The sequence below is a fragment of the Marmota monax genome, unplaced genomic scaffold (assembly GCF_021218885.2).
Source record: "Marmota monax isolate L192 unplaced genomic scaffold, Marmota_monax_Labrador192_F-V1.1 WCK01_AAM20220418_F8-fsc00099, whole genome shotgun sequence".
NCBI lineage: Eukaryota > Metazoa > Chordata > Mammalia > Rodentia > Sciuridae > Marmota > Marmota monax.
The window spans coordinates 7,002,108-7,018,645 of record NW_026692126.1 but is presented as its reverse complement, the minus strand read 5'-3'; the positions used below and the strand labels follow the sequence as shown (position 1 = coordinate 7,018,645).

Genomic DNA, 16,538 nt, shown 5'->3' with positions numbered 1-16,538 from the left:
CTCTTGTTCAGTTTTAGGCAAATTAAAATAAGAAGTCACTCAGTGCAGAACAGTGTGGTTATGGTAACTGCGTGGTTATGATTATCCAAAAAGATAGAGAGAGAGACAGACACACTATTCATTTTATTTGTCAGACTCTTCTAATAAGCATTTAAAGACAGGCCCAGGAGTGACTTCACAGCTAACTATATAGGCTACAATACAGATTTTTTAAAATGACATATAAATCATAAAAACAAATGTTCACACTAGCGCTTAGTGCCAATTTTCCTACATAAACATAAAACAACCTAAACAAGTTGTTGCCTAACCAGCAGGCAACACAAACATAAGACCCATAACAAACAAGAACTCAAAACAAAACAAAATCATTTATTAACCAGTACAATCTAGCTAGCAGAATCAACTAAGCAAGTATAACATTTTGAAAAGGCACAAAATAGTCAAGAAAAGATGGTATAAAATGACACTGTCAAAGAGCTAATGCTTAAAATCTGACTTTTCATCAATTATATTAGAATGATATGGTAAGAAGAAAATTCAGGCTTATAAACATACCAGTTCAATTGTATTGAATTTGTTAACAATTATAGAGTGAAAAGCAATGAATGATGTTTAATTATTTTTAGCCCTTAACTAATATTTTATGGTCACTCTGCAAACATGTTTGGACACTTTAAGTTTCACAGAACATTTGTAATTATTTCATGACCTACCATCACTTAAAAGAAAATCACTCACTAAAGCACCAATTTAAAACCCTACTTTTGCTACTCCTCTTTTCTCAGCAATGAATGTCTAAATTACTCAAAAGTATGCAAAAACTATTACCTTATAGTTATTGGTTATGTCTTGCTGGTATGAGGAACAAATCCTAATCTCAAATGGTATTTTAGGCTGCAAAAAATAGGTGGTTTTTTTTATATATATAAAAATAACAACTTAACCCCCCAAAAATTTCTAAGGCAAAAATTATTTTGATAACGTAGTGTAAAAAATAAGATTATTTAGCATTTGATAGTATTCACTAAAAACAACATTCAATTAAACTTAAGAAAACTGAGTATGCTTACTTATAATTGGTTTGTCAGTATACTATTCCCAGAGTATTTTTGTCTGCTTTTATTGTTATACATATAAACACAAACATTTAATACTTAATCTCAGTATTCAAACTAATTTTTTTGTTTTGTTTTTGTTTTTTCTTTAAACCCATATTTCTAGGACTTCAACTGTGCTTCTTTGGACAAATACTTATTCAAACAACAAAGAATTTAAAATTTTTAAGACTATTTAATACCTACTAAAAATCTTTGGTGCATTTAAGTCAAAACCGATTAGGTTAATAAATTTCTGCACTTGATAAATTATTCAATTTACAGACTAAGTGCTAATTGCTATCTGCTAAAAAATTAACTTAAAACAATAAATTATGTTTATAGAATAACAATTCTCAATAAGGCTAAACTTAAGTCAAAATTTTAAGGATAGTTATAAAATAAAATGGATTACAGGGTTATATAAAGGTAAACTGAAAAGAGTAGGTTTCATTTTATGCTTTTTGTGCTCAATGCAAAAGCTTACATACATTCAGTTTGCCCAAATCCATGAGGTTTTCCCAATTTCAAAATTTCTTATATTTCTGGAAATTCAAGGCAGCAGATTAGTTTTCTTTTTGTTGTTTCTTCATAAGAATTAAACTCCCTACCAGACAGGGTTACAGGTAAGTGAGGGAATGTAATCCCTGGCACATAGTAAGCCACCATTAATGCCACCTTTCTTCTTTTCCACTGGTAACTCTGCAACTTACTGATCACATGAATTTAAATGAGTCCTTTCATCTTAACCTCCGATTCTTTCTCTACAAAATGGAAATACACCATGTCCTTTCTATTTCAGAGCTGGTTATGAGGTTCAAATGAGATAATAAGTGAAAGCATTTTAGAAAACAGTAAACCACTATTCAAGTTTAAGTTATCTTCAATAATAACTAAATACAATTATACAATTGTATTTCACTTTACATAAGAGATGTATCTCAGAAAAATTCTATGTAAACCAATCCCTACAATTATACCATATATTTAAAACATTAGAACATTATTAAAAGAACCCTAAAGTAAATACCTTCAAACAGCAAAGTATTCTTTTCAATGTGAAAATGCAATATCCTCTTTTTTTTGCCACCAAATATACAATATACCATATACATACACACATATATATATACCATTTGCCTTTTTGTGAGTCCAAATTTTCTATATTAGCTTATATATAAGGCAGAGTATATTTTTAGGTATGATTTATTTTTATTATAGTTAAGATTTTTAGTTAAAATCTTGTCAGTCTTTATAATAAAAATCATAAAGATGTATTTTTAACAGTCAATCTGAAAGACTAGACTAACAGTACCTTATAGTCAAGCTCAATCATGTAAGTACCCCAGGTATAACATTTCCACATAAAGTAAATGAGAATGCTTTAGAAAGAAGAAATAATATAGTAATTATGTCTACTGGTCCTAAGATAATTATAACTAAACCTTAATAAATGAGGCAAAACTCAGGTTGGTTTTATTATTTATATGAGCTACTTTGGTTAAATGCTTCAATTTTCAACATTTTTTTTTTGTTTTTATTATCACTAACATGGCAAATTTTCCTATAAAGTACCTTCATTTCTTAAGTGCTTCATCAGTTTCTTCCATTACTAATTGGTTAAATTTTATTCACTAAAAGTTCATTATTTTATTTGTGATTTTCTTATTCACAAGGGCCATGCCAGACTTTACAGTTTACACACAAAAAAGTGCTTAAAGCAATTGGGAGTGTAAACAAAATTAAAATGGAAAACTTTGAGAACTGCTATTTTCCAGTAGTTTAACAGATAAATGGCAAATCAATAATAAATCAACCCTGTCCAGTCTAATCCTCAAGCAATCCTACTAGGAAACATTATCCTAGTGTAAGTTTAAATTGACTTGAAAATATGGAAAGTGCATATCTTTAAAGGTATTCTATAATTTCAATGTTTTCCTTCAAATTCAATCAGTGAGCTTTCACTGTTAACTGCTATTTCTTTTCTCCAAGTCCTCAACTTGTGTCTCATACAAAAATAAGAATCAAGGATAATTATAAACATTCCACTAATTATGAAAGCAAAAATAAAAATCTGGATTGTATGTGAATCTGTAAACAAGTAGTAGCTTCATTCAATTAAAGCAAAGTAGGTGCAAATTTTGAATTTGTTTGGCATCTTTTCTAATGATTATACATGAAGTAAGTAGGTTCTTTATCCCACTTTCAATCAGTCAAAGTAAATGAAACTCAAAAGTAGTGCATTCAATTGTGTCACTAATTAGTCATAACTGCTCCTTCATTAATGAGACGAAGATATAAGCTATGACATATTGTTAATGTTCCTGAAATAAATGACAAAAAAAGTTCAAAAGGTTAACTTACCTTGAAGATATCTAGTTAAGGCTGTCATATTTTTCATCTAACACATTTTTAACTTGTATAATTTAATGCGTAGATCAATGTTTGCATTTATTATTCATAATAACTCAAGTAAAGGCAAAACCTGAATATCTGGATTATCATTTCAATCCAACATTTCTTTTAACATGCTAATCTTATATAAATTAGCTTCTGGCTTTGAGTATGTCAAAAGTCTGAAGGATTATTATACCTGAAGTTATGAATAGATGGCAAGACATCACAAATATACCCAAGACTTTCTTATATATTCAAATTCTTAATTTCAATTAAAAATGTAGATAAAATAAGTTAGGATAAGAAATTATCAGTATACTTCTACATTCTTTCTTAAACTTGTTTGTAAAATGGGGAAAGAAGAAAAGATATAAGGCTAAAGAATAAAACTTTCCACTGATAATTTTAAAAAAAATCCCCATAATATCAGTAGCTAATTCTGAAAAGTTCAAGAACCTATTAAAAATTAGCACTAACCATTAAAAAAATCACAAAAATGTTTACTTCGAATATTATGCCAAATTATGTCCAAATATTCATGTATTCAGTCAACAGAGACACACTGTTTTCTTGATCTGAAACTGTTCTGAGGACTTGAGAAACTACAAAAAATGAAAAAATAGCAGCCCTACTAGCTTAAAAGCCACCAGGTTTTAGCTACCATTTAGCACATAACCATCATAAAGTCTGTGGAATGTTTACTCATGAATGATGCTCATTAGTAGAAATATTCTGAACAGCAGTAGTGTTATCAAGGCCTAGTAATGTTCCAAGGTAAGACTGTTCTCTAGGATCTAGCATTTGTTCAGGTCGGACTGGATGAACTATATTTGCAGGTTGAGGAGTAAGAGTATATTTTTCCAGGAAAGCTAAATCAGCTGCACGTGGATAATCAGTTGACTGTGGCTGTGGTGACAGAATCTCATGAGAAGATGGTGGGAGTGTGGTAGTATGATGCACCAGGTCACTCGGAGTGTCAGGCATCTGAACTGGAACCAATGTTACTGGAACACACACTTCAGCAGATACATTCTGTAATATAGTCTTGGCTTCTGGTTGATAAACTTTGGGCTGGTCCATATATTGTTTTGTTTCTGTTTGAAAGATTTTATCATCAGATGAGTACTCTACCGGCAGGGACACAAGTTTTTCCTCAGAAGTACTGAGAGGATCATCAGGAGATTTTATCCCATGAACGTGGTCAATATGGTATTTCAATTTGTCTTTCCGCTTAAATGTTGCATTACAATGCTGACAGTTGAAAGGTCGGGCATCAGAATGAATAACCAGGTGTTTTGTTAAGGTTTTTTTAATTCTAAAAGATTGATTGCAAATTTGACACTTGTATGGTTTTTCACCTGTATGAAAAAAATAAAATTAATTGTAAAGTGTACCCAATTGATAAAATGATAATTTAAATTGGAAGGTTTCCATCTGCATACTTATAAGACCTTAATAAGAACAATCATATTAAATTAAATGCTATCACAAAAAGGGATAGTATAGTAAAGTGATGAAAACAATTAGTTAAATATCAGAAAGATATGGGCTTGAGTTGTGGCTACACAACTTACTAGCCAAACCTTAAGCAAGCTAACAACTTCTACTAATCCTAGTTTCCTCACCTGTAACATGAAATAATGATAGCACCTAAATGAGAAACTGAAATAACACTGCTCAGCACTAATTATCATTTCTCACTTTATTCCCACTACAGCCTCCAAAAGTTTCGTTAAACTTATTTTCTTCTATCCAAGGAAGATAAAAATCATAACAGAAACTCTGATCAACCTTTTTCTTTGGATCAGAATGAGAAGTAGTAATAATCATCTCTAGCCCAAGGTCTAAATAAGAAAAGTTGATGGGAAAGAATTAGGAGGGTAGATCAGTTTTGAATTCCTGAGTCAAGGATCTCACACTATAGATTAATTTGCTTTTTTATATAAGGCATTAAAAATTCCTAGGTTAGCCAATGTGATAGGCAGAATAACGGTCCCTCAAAGAGGTACATATTCTAATCCACGGAAGCTGTGAATATATTATATCACACAGTAAATGAAACTTTGCAGATATGATCAAGTTTAGGATCTAAAATGGACAGATTTATTGGATTATGGAGGTGAGTCCAATATAACTGAAAGAGTCTTAAGAACTGTCTGCTAACTGAAGAATAATGGGTGAGAGACATGTGATAAGAGAACTCAGCCCCAAATTACTGGCTTTGAAAATGGAAGAAGGGAACCAGGCAGGACCCAGGACACTAAAAGTTGTAAAAGGCTCTTAGCTTGCCACCACCAAGAAAATTAGAACTTTGGTCCTAGCCCTGTAACTCCAAGAATTCTATTTTGCCAAGAACCTCAGGAATTGATAAATACATTTTTCCTAAGAGGCCTCAGAAAAAAATACGACCCTACCAACACCTAGATCTTAGCCCAATGAACTACAAGTTCATAAATACATATTGTTTAGGCTGCTAAATCTGTGGTAATTTATTACACCATCAATAGAAAATAAATACAGGCATGCTAATATTGCAATATACAAATGCAAATGAGTTTACATATCTACTATTACAAATGAGGTTATATATATATATATATATATATATATTTAGAAGTAGTTGGATACAATACCTTTATTTTGTTTATTTATTTTTATGTGGTGCTGAGGATCGAACCCAGGGCCTTGCAAAGCATTCTACCACTGATCCACAATCCCAGCCCCTACACGGGTTTTTTATCCTTATCTCCTTCAGCTCTCCATTTAAAACATAATCTATTCTTGTAGAAAATTAAAGAGAGAACTATCTTGGAGCTGCGAAACTATTTCAAATGATTACTTTTTAGGTATTATTGTTTAATATTTTGCAGCCCATTACAACACTGACAAACCACTGACAAAATTTATATAGATGGGGATGCTAGGAACCTGCTACCATTAGATTTCTACTTGGTTCTAGACTAACAGCATTACCAATGTTACTAGAACGAAAGTGAGACATGAAGTAATACACTATATAGAGAAGTAACATTTCTGAAAAGGAAGTACTTTTTAACTATATATAGGATGCACTGTCTCTGACATTTGATTTTACAGTTGAATGCCTAGAATTAGAGACAATGACAAAATTCAGAGTGCTTTGAGAGCGAGAAAGGAAAAAAAAAAAAGCTTATACTGTTAAGATGTAAGAATTATACGTTCTTTCTATAAATCCCTGACATCAATATATGACATGCAAGGAGCATTCTATGATTGTCCTTGAAAATAAAAACACTAATACAGCATAACACACACCACCAAAAAGCATAGATTTGATTTTTAAAGATAAAAATGTGAGTTTTAAGTGTCTTCCTTTGGCATATTACTAGGCATAATGGCTTCTATGAGTGTCTTCATGAAAATGCTTTTATAAATACAAAGATTTTCTTCCTTCCTTCCTCCTTTTTTTTAACTTAAAGAGCCAATTAGTTCCAGTGTACAACAATACTTTTAGAAAACTGGAACCTGATAGGCATATCCTTTGAGATATCTATTATCATTTTAAACAGATGCCATTTTCCCTAGAAGAATAAATAAATTTGGGCTTATAAAAAGACAAAATCTGTCGGAGACCAGCTCCAACAGGGGGTCTCAGGAGACGAACGGATGGTGAGGAGTCGGCGAAAGAGGGGTGGAGAAACAACACAGACACCAAAGTGAAGGTGTTGGTCCCAATCTTTACTTCTGAAGTTGATCATATATAGTTTTCATTTTGGCAGGCTCACAGTACTTTGTGGTTACAAAACAGGAATCATTATTCAAAGAAACAAAATATTATGTAGCTACAATTAGAATAGAAAAATGTATCTTGGCTTATACATAAGCAAGCATTTGTACTTTCAGTTCGCATTTTGCTTTGAGCTGTTTCTGCTTAGTTAACTTTTAATAATAGTTAGAAATGTCCCAAACTATTGGCCTATACCTTGACTATTCTTTCTTGACTTACTGACTGGAACTGGTGCCATGGTTACGGCAAGTGGTTGACTTGTTATTAATTTTAATCAAACAAGAGCAAGAGCACAAACCATTGTGCACAGAAACAAGAACAAGTTGCCCAGTACCAAGCACTAATCTGTCTTCTTAACATTAATTTTCCTTCTCTAGATTTTAATTTAATTTCTCAAAAACTTCCTTGACAGGAATACAGGGAGTTTTTCATTAGACATTAACAATTTACACTCCACAGCTGAATCATTGCATTTAGAACAAACAGATCTATTCTTTAGAAGTAGTTGCATTAATTGGGAAAGTCATGTTTTTTCCTTCATACTTAATGGTCATATGAGAAGTTGCAACTATACTTATTAAAGGAATACAAAAACAAACCAGCCCATTCCCAGAAACATACTGCGCTCCTCCAGAGGATGGACGCCTTGCGCCATCCACCTCAGTAGGGCCTTGCCATTGCCTGAGTCAGGGGAGGGGCGCAGCAAAAATCCATAAAGGAAATGTTGACATTATGGAATGTATGAAATATATCTGGGTTGTATGAAGATACACAAGTAGCAAAAGCCAAAAAGTAAGTACATGAACTTGATGAAAGGAGAAATATAGAATAAAAAAAATATATTTTTATAGTGAGATTTTCTAGAGTAAAATTATCTATTTAACAGCAATTAAACCAAGTTTTATGCATCTGAGGAACATAAATGAGAGACATAAGCAACCAAAGAAAGGTACTTTTCAGGACCTATAGAAAGGAATCTATTCACACCAGAAAAAATAAAACAATACTCAAATTAATGCCAACTACTTCTCAGTTATAATTCCAACAACCTATGACCCTTTAGAATTTAAAAATGCCACCCACAGGATCAACTATCTTTAGATTAAAATTTAGTACTTAAAATGTAATGAGGGACATTTATTTCAGACTTGATAATCGTTTATATCATACCATGTTTCTTGCTGGAGTGAGGGGAAGATAAAAGCTCAAAAAACAAAACAAATAAAAACATAGCACAAAAAGCCTACTCTTTACAGGTACTGAATGAAGTACAACCAAGTCAGCCAGAACCCATGGGGCCAAGGTTCTAGAGACACAGGAAGTATGGAGGTGCTTTCTTCTCTCTTCAGTGCGCTTTCAGATTCAGTTTATGGGAAAATGAGGCCAAATTGCAGCCTAGGGCTTGAGGAAATCTCACTGAAATAAGAAGACAAAAGTTGGAGCTTTGGACTTTCAAGGACTTGAGGGGTCAGAAGCCTGGGCAGAGTGGGGAGGAAGAAGAAGAAGAATAGAAAAATGAACCAAAATATGTGCCAATTCCAAAGATGAACATTTCCTGAGTGAGACAGCTGGAGACCAGGGGCTGAGAGGCTAAAGGACTGAGTTTCTTCAGCAGTCCCAAGGGCTGCTGAGGAGAGAGATTAGAATTCAGGACTCTTCAAAGTGAGAAAAGATACCATTCCTTCAGTAAAGACCCCAAAATATGATGAACTAGAAGACAGACCAGAAATAAAAAAAGAAATAAAGCAAGGTCATTTCATGCTCCATCTGCTGGTGAGAAGAATATTAAATCTGTGAAAAAACACATCTTCAAGAGCGTCTATAATTTTTAATTACAAAATCCAAAGTTCAATACAAAATTACCAGGCATGCCAGAAATAGGAACAGGTGATCAAATAGCAGGAGAAAACATGGTGACAGATTTACCAAAAATTTCAAAGTGCTATATTTATAAGGCTAAGACATCAAAATCAATATGGTTAATATGTTCATGAAGATACAAAAAAGAAAATTTCACTAAGGAATTGGAATATGTAGAAAAGAAAGTTAGAAAAATTAAACAATTGAAGATAACAATTTGATAGGTAGATTTAACAGCAAATTGGATGCCATAGAAGAAATGGTTACTACCATGAAAGCTGTATCAACAGAAAATATCCAGGTAAACACATAAAGAGATATAGGATAAAAAAAATAGCATGACAATGATATATGACAAAGTGAAATGGTCTAACATATGAATACTTGAATTCCCAGACAGAGTATATAATAAAGCTATATTTAAAGAGAATGTGACTGAGAACCTTCCTAAAAAAGAGAGACATCAAGTTGTAGATGCAGTAAGTTCCACAAGCTTCACAAAATATAAGCAACAAACTACAACAAAAAACACATGAAGTCATACTACAGTTGTTATGGTTTAGACACAAGGTTTTCCCAAAAAGCTCACGTGTGAGACAAAGCAATAAAGTACAAGAATTGGGTTATGAGAGCCTTAACCTAATCAGTACATTTATCCACATGAATGGCAGGGAGGGTGTGGATGAAGGAGGTAAGTCACTGGAGGCATGCCTTTGGGTATATATTTTGTCCCTGGTGAACACAGTTCCCTCTGCTTCCTTGTTGCCATGTTCTGAGCTGCCTTCCTCTGCCCTACTCTTCCACCATGATGTTCTGCCTCATCTCAGGCCCAGTGCTGTAGAGTTGGTCATCTATGGACTGAGAAATTTAAAAATATGAGTCAAATAAACTGTGCTTCCTCTAATTGTTCTTATCAGGTCTTTTGGTCACATCAACAAAAAAAAGCTGACTAATATAAGAGCAAAACTATTGAAAACCAAAGATAAAGAAGAATCTGTAAAAGCAAAACCAACTGGGAAACATTTCTTTCAAGTGATCAACAATAAAAATAACAGTAAAAATTTCAAAAAAGTCAAAGAAGCTTGAAAAAGAGAGATGACATATTTAAAGTGCTATAAGAAAATAAATGCTAATGTCACTTTATAGCCAGAAAAACTATCCTCCTTAACGTAAAAATAAAAACATTTTAGTTAAATAAATGCTAAGAGAATATGGTGTTTCTCATGCAGAAGGAAAATAATTATAGATGCACAATGATAATGCAAGAAGGAATGGACAGTAAACGAAAAATATATGATTAAATCTAAATAATATTATTTATTTAAAACAAAAAGTCTTATTACTTTAAAATACCCGTAAAACTAAAAAAAAAAAAAAAAACAAAACATAAAATACGCAAAAAGTACAAAAGATAAGGGTATTACAAGGTCTTTGTATTGTCTGAAAAGTGATGAATAATTTTAACTATTTTATTTATCTTTTCTAGGAAGTAAAATAGACTCTAATTTAAGACTATATATCATTATATTCAGGGTAACCATGAAATTAATAAATGCTAACTGAAAGGAAAAATACTAATAAAAATACATGGATGACAGATTTAAATTTAAACAAAAGAAAAATCACATAATTTAAAATGTATTTCTTAAATAAATGTCCTCAAAATGATTGGGATGTAAGAGAAAAAAATACATATGCCACATCAGTATCCAAAAGAATGCTAGTTAATCCTTATAAAGAGGGATATTTTATAATAATAAGTACCATTCAACAGAAAGACTTAACAAGTTGTATATATCAAGAACCTAACCTCAAAATACATAAAGCAAAAAAAAGAAAGAAAAAGAAAAGGAAAGGCAAAGCAGACAATTTATAATGAAGATTAGAGATTTTATCACAGAATTCTCAGTAACTCATAAAAAAGAAAAAAAGAATGTAGAATGTTTGAACAATTGAATATGTTCTCAGACAAGAGTGGAATTAAGCTAGATATCTATAACAGGAATATGCTTAGAGAATCCCTAAATATTTAGGAATTGTATAAGGCAGTTCTAGATAAAACATAAGAGGAAAAAATCAGAATAAATATTAGAAAATATTTTAATGGCATTATAGTGAAAATATGAAATACAAAACTTGAAGAATGCAATGAATCAAATCATTATGTAGAGCTTTAAAAGACAGAGTAAAAAAATACATTACCAATAATGGGAATGAAAAATGGTTATAACCAAAGATCCTATAATCATTAAAGAGATAAATAAAATACCCTGAATTCTGCCAAAAGATTTGGTATTTTAGATTACACAAATATCTTAAAGTCAAAAGAGACACTGAGTATCTGACAGCTCTATAACTATTAAGGAATCTTTAATTAGACTGGGGACATAGCTCAGTGGTAAAGTGTTTGACTAGCACACAGAGGACCTTGGATTTGATCCCCAACATTGCAAAAAATTAAAACCTTTCTCTAAATAAAATAAATAAAACTCAGAGGGATTTACCAGTGAATTCTTTCAAATATTGAGAGTATGATGCCAATTTTACACAAGCTCCTCTACGTACTTCAAAAAGATGTATTATTTCCCATGTCATTTTTTTGACCAGTCTCATTATAACAAAGCCTGACAGGGACATTACAAGGAAAAAAATATAGGTAGTATGTCTCATGAACATAGAGAAAAAGGGAGAAAGAAAAAAAGAAAAGAAAAAAAAGAAAGGAGGAGAGAAATAAAAGCAAGTAAACAAACTGAATTAAGCTATACAGGGTAATACATTAGGAACAGGATGTTATATCTTGAATACAACATGATGGAGGAACAAGGTAATAATATATCATTAACAGAGTAACAGATCGTGAATCAATCTGTGTTTATTCCAGAAATGTAAGGTTTGACATACAAAACTAAACATAACTTTTCACATTACTAAAACTTTAAAAGTCTATACAGATAGTTCAATAGAACATAATAGAATTGACAAACCACACATGTGATCACTTAATTTAAAACAAATGTATCAACAACATGCAGTGAGAATAGTCTTTCAGTAAATAGTGGTAGCACATCTAGATAACTATGTCAAAATGGGAATATTCATCCCTCCTTAATAACAACAAAAATTCAAGATGCGTAGATCTAAATATGAAGGTTACAATAAAGCTTCTAGAAAGTGACATCCAAAGTTTCAATTACCAGGGGTCAGTTTGTCTTCATTATCTGAAGTTAAAGAAGTTTGTTTCTTTAAAGCTTTCAAACCAGCAGACTACTGCAGGAGCAGAGATCCACCCCAGACCTCCCACATCAGCCCGCAGGGGACCCAGGCTCTCAGTAGGCCTGGTCTACCCCTCCTGCAACCACACCCACCACAGGACTGTCCCTCCCAAACAGCAGACTACCAAGGGAGGTCAAGCCCAGAGGCCCAGATCCACCCACACCAGCTTGCACAGGACCCAGATCCAGGATGCAGTAGCATTCAATGAGGGACACCAACAGGGTCTGGAAGCCCAACATCAAGTGAGGTATAGACAATCTGCATGGGTACTACAAGAATATAGGAAAGAAAGTGTAATATCTCAGATCCACACTGCAAGAAAAGAAGACACATAGACAACATGAAAAAACAAGGGAGGAAAGTGCCCCAAACAAACCAGGACACTATAATAAACAGAACCCGTGGACAGGAAAGTTGATGAAATGTCAGAGAAGGAGTTCAGAAGGTTCATAATTAAAATGATCTGTGAATTAAAGAATGACCTAAATGAGCAAATATAGGCAAAAATTGATTACTCAAACATGAGATAAGAGAGCAAATACAGGTAGCAAAAGATTACTTCCAAAGAGAGATAGAGACTCTGAAAGAAAACCAGTCAGAAATCCTTAAAATGAAGGATACAATAAATCAAATAAAAAAACTCAATAGAAAGCATAACCAACAGACTACATCACTTGTAAAAAAGAACGTCAGATAATGAAGACAAAGTATATAACCTGGAAAATAAAGTTGATCACACAGTGAAGATAGTTAGAAACCATGAACAGAACATCTAAGAATTATGGGATAGCATCAAAAGACCAAAACTCAGAGTTACTGGGATAGAGGAAGGCACAGAGTTTCAAATCAAAGGAACGCACAGTCTCTTCAATGAGATAATATCAGAAAATTTCCCAAGCATGAAGAATAAACTGGAAAACCAAATACAAGAGGCTTACAGGACACCAAATGTACAAAATTAAAACAGATCTACACCAAGGCACATTATAATGAAAATGCCTAGCATACAGAATAAGGATAGAATCTTAAAAGCTGTAAGAGAGAGCAATCAGATCACATATAGGGGGAGACCAATTCATATCTCAGCAGATTTTTCAACCCAGACCCTCAAAGCCAGGAGATCATGGAACAACACATACCAAACTCTGAAAGAAAATGAATGCCAACCAAGAATCTTATATCCAGCAAAACTAAGCTTTAGATTTGATGATGAAATAAAAATCTTCTGTGATAAACAAAAGTTAAAAGAATTTACAACTAGAAAGCCTGTACTCCAGAACATCCTCAGCAAAATATTTCAAGAAGAGGAAATGAAAAACAATGATGAAAATCAGCAGAGGGAAGGATTACACTAAAGGAAAATCCAATCACAAGAGAAACCTAGTATAGGTAAATGACAAAAATAAATAAAAATGGTTGGGATTAAATTATGTCTCAATAATAACCCTGAATGTTAATGGCCTAAACTCACCAATCAAAAGACATAGACGAGCAAATTGGATTTAAAGAAAAAAACCAACAATATGCTAGCTCCAGGAGATTCATCTCATAGAAAAAGACATCCACAGACTGAAGGTGAAGGGTTGGGAAAAATCATACAACTCACATGGACTGCAGAAGCAAGCAGGGATTTCCATCCTCATATCAAATAAAGTAGACTTCAAACTAAAGTCAATCAAAAAGGATAAAGAAGGACACTATGTACTGCTCAAGGGAATCATACACCAACAAGACTTAACAATTATAATTTATATATGCCCCAAACAATGGAGCATCTACATTCATCAAACAAATTCTTCTCAAGTTCAAGAGTCAAATAGACCACAACACAATAATTTTGGTGACTTTAACACACCTCTTTCATCATTAGATAAATCTTCCAAACAAAAGCTGAAAAAAGAAACTACAGAACTCAATAATACAACCAATAACTTAGATTTAACTGACATATATAGAATATTTCATTCTTCAAACGAGTGAATACACTTTCTTCTCAGCAGAACATGGATCCTTCTCTAAAATAGATCACATACTATGCCACAAAGCAACTCTTAGCAAACATAAAAAAGCAGAGATACTACCCTGCATTCTATCAGAACATAATGGAATGAAATTAGGAATCAATGATAAAATAAGAAATAAAAGCCACTCCAACACCTGGAGACTAAATAATACACTACTGAATGAACAATGGGTTGCAGAAGACATCAAGGAGGAGATTAAAAAAAATTTTAGAGGTGAATGACAATACAGATACAACATATCGAAATCTCTGGGACACGATGAAAGCAGTTCTAAAAGAAAAGTTCATTCCTTTTTTTATTTTTATTTTTTTTATTTATTTTTTTATTAGTTGTTCAAAACATTACAAAGCTCTTGACATACCATATTTCATACATTTGAAGAAAAAGTCAATGAATAAATGACTTAATATTACATCTCAAAGCCCTAAGAAAAAAAGAACAAATCAACACCAAAAGCAGCAAAAGACAGGAAATAATTAAAATCAGAGTTGAAATCAATGAAATTGAAACAAAAGAAACGACTGAAAAAATTGACAGAACAAAAAGTTGGTTCTTCGAAAAAATAAATAAAATTGATAGACCTTCAGCCATGCTAACAAAGAGAAGGAGAAAACTAAATCACTAACACAGGTGATGAAAAAGAAAATATCACAACAGACAATACAGAAATACAGAAGATAATTAGAAATTATTTTGAAAACTTGTACTCCAATAAAATAGAAAATATCGAAGGCATCTACAAATTTCTAGAGTCATATAATTTGCCCAAATTGAATCAGGATAATCAATTTCAAGTGACAAAATAGCAGATGCCATCAAAAGTCTAAAAAAACAAGAAAAACCCAGGGCTGGATGGATACACAACTGAGTTCTACAAGATCTTTAAAGAAGAACTAATACCAATACTCTTCAATTTATTTCAGGAAATAGAAAAAGAGAGAGCACTTCCAAACTCATTCTATGAGGCAAATATCACCCTGATTCCAAAACCAGGCAAAGACACATCAAAGAAAGAAAACTTCAGATCAATATCTCTAATGAACACAGATGTAAAAATTCTCAATAAAATTCTCGCAAATCGAATATAAAAACATATCAAAAAGATCATGCACCACAATCAAGTGAGATTCATCCCAGGGATGCAAGGTTGGTTCAACATACGGAAATCAATAAATGTAATTCATCACATCAATAGACTTAAAGAAAAGAATTATATGATCATCTCAATAGATGCAGAAAAAGCATTTGATGAAATACAGTACCCCTTTATGTTTAAAACACTAGAAAAATTAGGGATAACAGGAACATATCTCAACATCATCAAGGCTATCTTTGCTAAACCCCAGGCCAATATCATTCGAAATGGAGAAAAACTGAAGGCATTCCCTCTAAAAACTGGAACACAGGGATGCCCTCTTTCACCACTTCTATTTAACATAGTTCTTGAAACACTGGCCAGAGCAATTAGGTGAAAGAAATTAAAGAAATAACACATAGGAAAAGTACTCAAATTGGCACTATTTGCTGATGATATGATTCTATAACTAGAAGACCCTAAAAGTTCCACCAGAAAACTTCTAGAACTAGTAAATGAATTCAGCAAAGTAGCAGGATATAAAATCAACACCTATAAATCAAAGGCATTTCTGTATATCAGTAATAAATCCTCAGAAATGGAAATGTAGAAAACTACCCAATTTACAATAGCCTCAAAAAGAATAAAATACTTGGCAATCAACTTAATGAAAGAGATGAAAGATCTATACAATGAAAACTATAGAACCCTAAAGAAAGAAGTCAAAGAAGACCTTAGAAGATGGAAAGATCTATCTTGCTCTTGGGCAGGCAAAATTAACATTATCAAAATGACCATACTTCAAAAAGCAATATACAGATTTAATGCAATTCCAATCGAAATCCCAATGACATTCCTCATAGAAATAGAAAAAGCAATCATGAAATTCATCTGGAAAAATAAGAGACCCAGAATAGCTAAAGCAATCCTTAACAAGAAGAGTGAAGCAGGTGGCATCACCATACCAGACCTTAAACTATACTACAGAGCAATAGTAACAAAAACAACATGGTAACGGCACCAAAACAGACTGGTAGACCAATGGT

General features: G+C 32.5%; 1 protein-coding gene across 1 annotated transcript in view; it reads right to left on the bottom strand.

The window, feature by feature from the left end:
• Nucleotides 1-352: 352 nt before the first annotated feature.
• Zbtb41 (zinc finger and BTB domain containing 41) overlaps nucleotides 353-16,538 on the bottom strand; it is a 45,793-nt gene continuing 29,607 nt past the window's right edge. Inside the window, exon 11 of the mRNA XM_046464896.2 lies at nucleotides 353-4,852. Coding sequence (XP_046320852.1) covers nucleotides 4,197-4,852 — 656 coding nt within the window. The 3' untranslated portion in view covers nucleotides 353-4,196. The remainder of the gene's footprint in view (nucleotides 4,853-16,538) is intronic.